Source organism: Entelurus aequoreus, linkage group LG25 (genome assembly GCF_033978785.1).
Source record: "Entelurus aequoreus isolate RoL-2023_Sb linkage group LG25, RoL_Eaeq_v1.1, whole genome shotgun sequence".
Lineage (NCBI taxonomy): Eukaryota > Metazoa > Chordata > Actinopteri > Syngnathiformes > Syngnathidae > Entelurus > Entelurus aequoreus.
In genome coordinates, this window is record NC_084755.1 from 39,599,472 (window position 1) to 39,601,971 (window position 2,500).

Consider the following 2,500-nt stretch of genomic DNA (forward strand, 5'->3'; position numbering starts at 1 on the left):
GTAGTGGTCGGAGGCGTCGGCGAAGTCCAAGTAGTCGTAGAGGCCGTCGTCCGCCGTCCAGTCCAGCGGCGCCGCCACCAGCTCCCACACGCACACGGTGATGAGCACCAGGAAGAAGAGCTGGTGCTGGACGTCCATCACCAGGAAGTCCGCCTCCGACCTCCTGCTCCTCGCCAAGGTGCTGTTCCCGCCTCCGACAGGAAGCTGCCACGTTACCGCGCCGCGGGTGGCGTTCGCGGGGACCACGGGACGGGACACGTTGCCGCACGTGCTGGATTGCGCCCGCGGGTCGACGGGCGGGAAGAGAAGCAGGATCAGGGCGACGGCGGCGGAACACGCCACCGAGCCGATTATCACCGCCCGCCTCTTGTCGTAGAACCTCGCCATCAGGCTGGCCAGCGGGCGCCACGCCAGCGACACCAGGTGCTTGGCGCCCATGACCACGCCCGTCATTTCAGGAGCCAGGCCCAGCTGGCGGAAGTAGAGCGTCAGGAAGGGCAGCAGGCAGGAAGTGGCGCAGGAGTGCAGGAAGTTGAAGGCGTTGGCGAGACCGAGGGCCCGCTTGACGTTGATCTGCCTGCTCGCCATCATGGCCGACTTCCCCTCGGACGGTCTTCACATGGAGAACTGGAGGAGGAGGACATCATCAAGCACACGCACGAAAGAAAATGGTCCACATAAAACATGTTTTTAGGCATTCCGAGAGCTGTTGGCGTGACCCCAGGTTGCAGGGAGAGGAGGCGACGTGCGGGTGAAAAGGTTTTATATGCAAAAAGACAAAAAGGAACACTATGAACATTAGTCAGGGAACCAGTGTCACCTTCCTTGTGATTTATACCCTCTTGATTAGTGATCACAGGCAGGGGAGTATGGAGATATTTTTTTATGAAACCAAACAAAAAAAGGTTTGCAACCAAAAATACATTTTAATACAAACCATTTGTTGGGTTATAAATCTTTTTTTGGGGTTTTTTTCTTGACATTTTAAGGGCATATTTGTAACAGTCTGTTGGCAGGACCCCGGGATGCAGAGAAAGGAGGCGACGTGCAGGTAAAGAAGGTTTTATATGCAAAAAGACCAAAAGGGACACCATGAACATTAGTCAAGGAACAGGTGTCGCCTTGCTTGTGATTTATACCCTCTTGATTTGTGATCAGAGGCAGGCGAGTATGGAGAGAATTTGTTATGAAACAAAACAAAAAAAAGCATTTTGTTTTTGCACGTCACCACCTCTCCCTGCAACCTGGGGTCACGCCAACAGACTGTGACAAATATTCCCTTAAAATGTCCAAAAAAAAAATAAAAATGAAAAATGGTTGGCAACCAAAAACAAGTTTTGTTACAAACAAATTTTTGGGTCCAATCTTTTTTTTTTTTTTTGTGGACATTTTAAGGGCATATTTGTGTCAGTCTGTTGGCGTGACCCCAGGTTGCAGGGTGAGGTGACGACGTGCAGGTGAAAAGGAGGTTTTATATGAAAAAAGACCAAAAGGCACACCATGAACATTAGTCAAGGAACCGGTGTCGCCTTCCTTGTGATTTATACACTTTTGATTAGTGATCAGAGGCAGGCGAGTATGGAGAGAATTCGTTATGAAACAAAGAAAACAAAAAAAGCATTCATTTTTTTTGCACGTCACCACCTCTCCCTGCAACCTGGGGTCACGCCAACAGACTGTGACAAATATGTTCTTAAAATGTCCAAAAAAAATAAATAAAATAAAAAATGGTTGGCAACCAAAAACAAGTTTTTTTACAAACAAATTTTTGGGTCCAATTTTTTTTGGGTTTTTTTGGACATTTTAAGGGCATATTTGTCACAGTCTGTTGGCGTGACCCCAGGTCGCAGGGTGAGGTGGCGACGTGCAGGTGAAAAGGAGGTTTTATATGCAAAAATACCAAAAGGCACACCATGAACATTAGTCAAGGAACCGGTGTCGCCTTCCTTGTGATTTATACCCTCTTGATTAGTGATCAGAGGCAGGCAAGTATGGAGAGAATTTGTTATGAAACAAACAAAAAAAACAAAAAAATGCTGTTTTTTTTTGCACCTCACCACCTCTCCCTGCAACCTGGGGTCATGCCAACAGACTGTGACAAATATGCCCTTAAAATGTCCACAAAAAAAAAAAAAAAAGGTTGGCAACCAAAAACAAGTTTTGTTACAAACAAATTTTTGGGTCCAATCTTTTTTTTTGTGTGTGGACATTTTAAGGGCATATTTGTCACAGTCTGTTGGCGTGACCCCAGGTTGCAGGGTGAGGTGGCGACGTGCAGGTGAAAAGGAGGTTTTATATGCAAAAAGACCAAAAGGCACACCATGAACATTAGTCAAGGAACCAGAGTCGCCTTCCTTGTGATTTATACCCTCTTGATTAGTGATCAGAGGCAGGCGAGTATGGAGAGAATTTGTTATGAAACAAACAAAAAAAATTAAAAAAAATGCTGTTTTTTTTTGCACCTCGCCACCTCTCCCTGCAACCTGGGGTCACGCCAACA

The 2,500-nt window shown here is 46.9% G+C and overlaps 1 protein-coding gene across 1 annotated transcript in view; it reads right to left on the minus strand.

Moving 5' to 3' along the window:
* The window catches only part of LOC133642283 (major facilitator superfamily domain-containing protein 6-like), a 7,544-nt gene that overhangs the window by 1,033 nt on the left and 4,011 nt on the right, over positions 1-2,500 (minus strand). Inside the window, exon 2 of the mRNA XM_062036391.1 lies at positions 1-627. This exon is cut by the window's left edge and continues 1,033 nt beyond it. Coding sequence (XP_061892375.1) covers positions 1-591 — 591 coding nt within the window. The 5' untranslated portion in view covers positions 592-627. The remainder of the gene's footprint in view (positions 628-2,500) is intronic.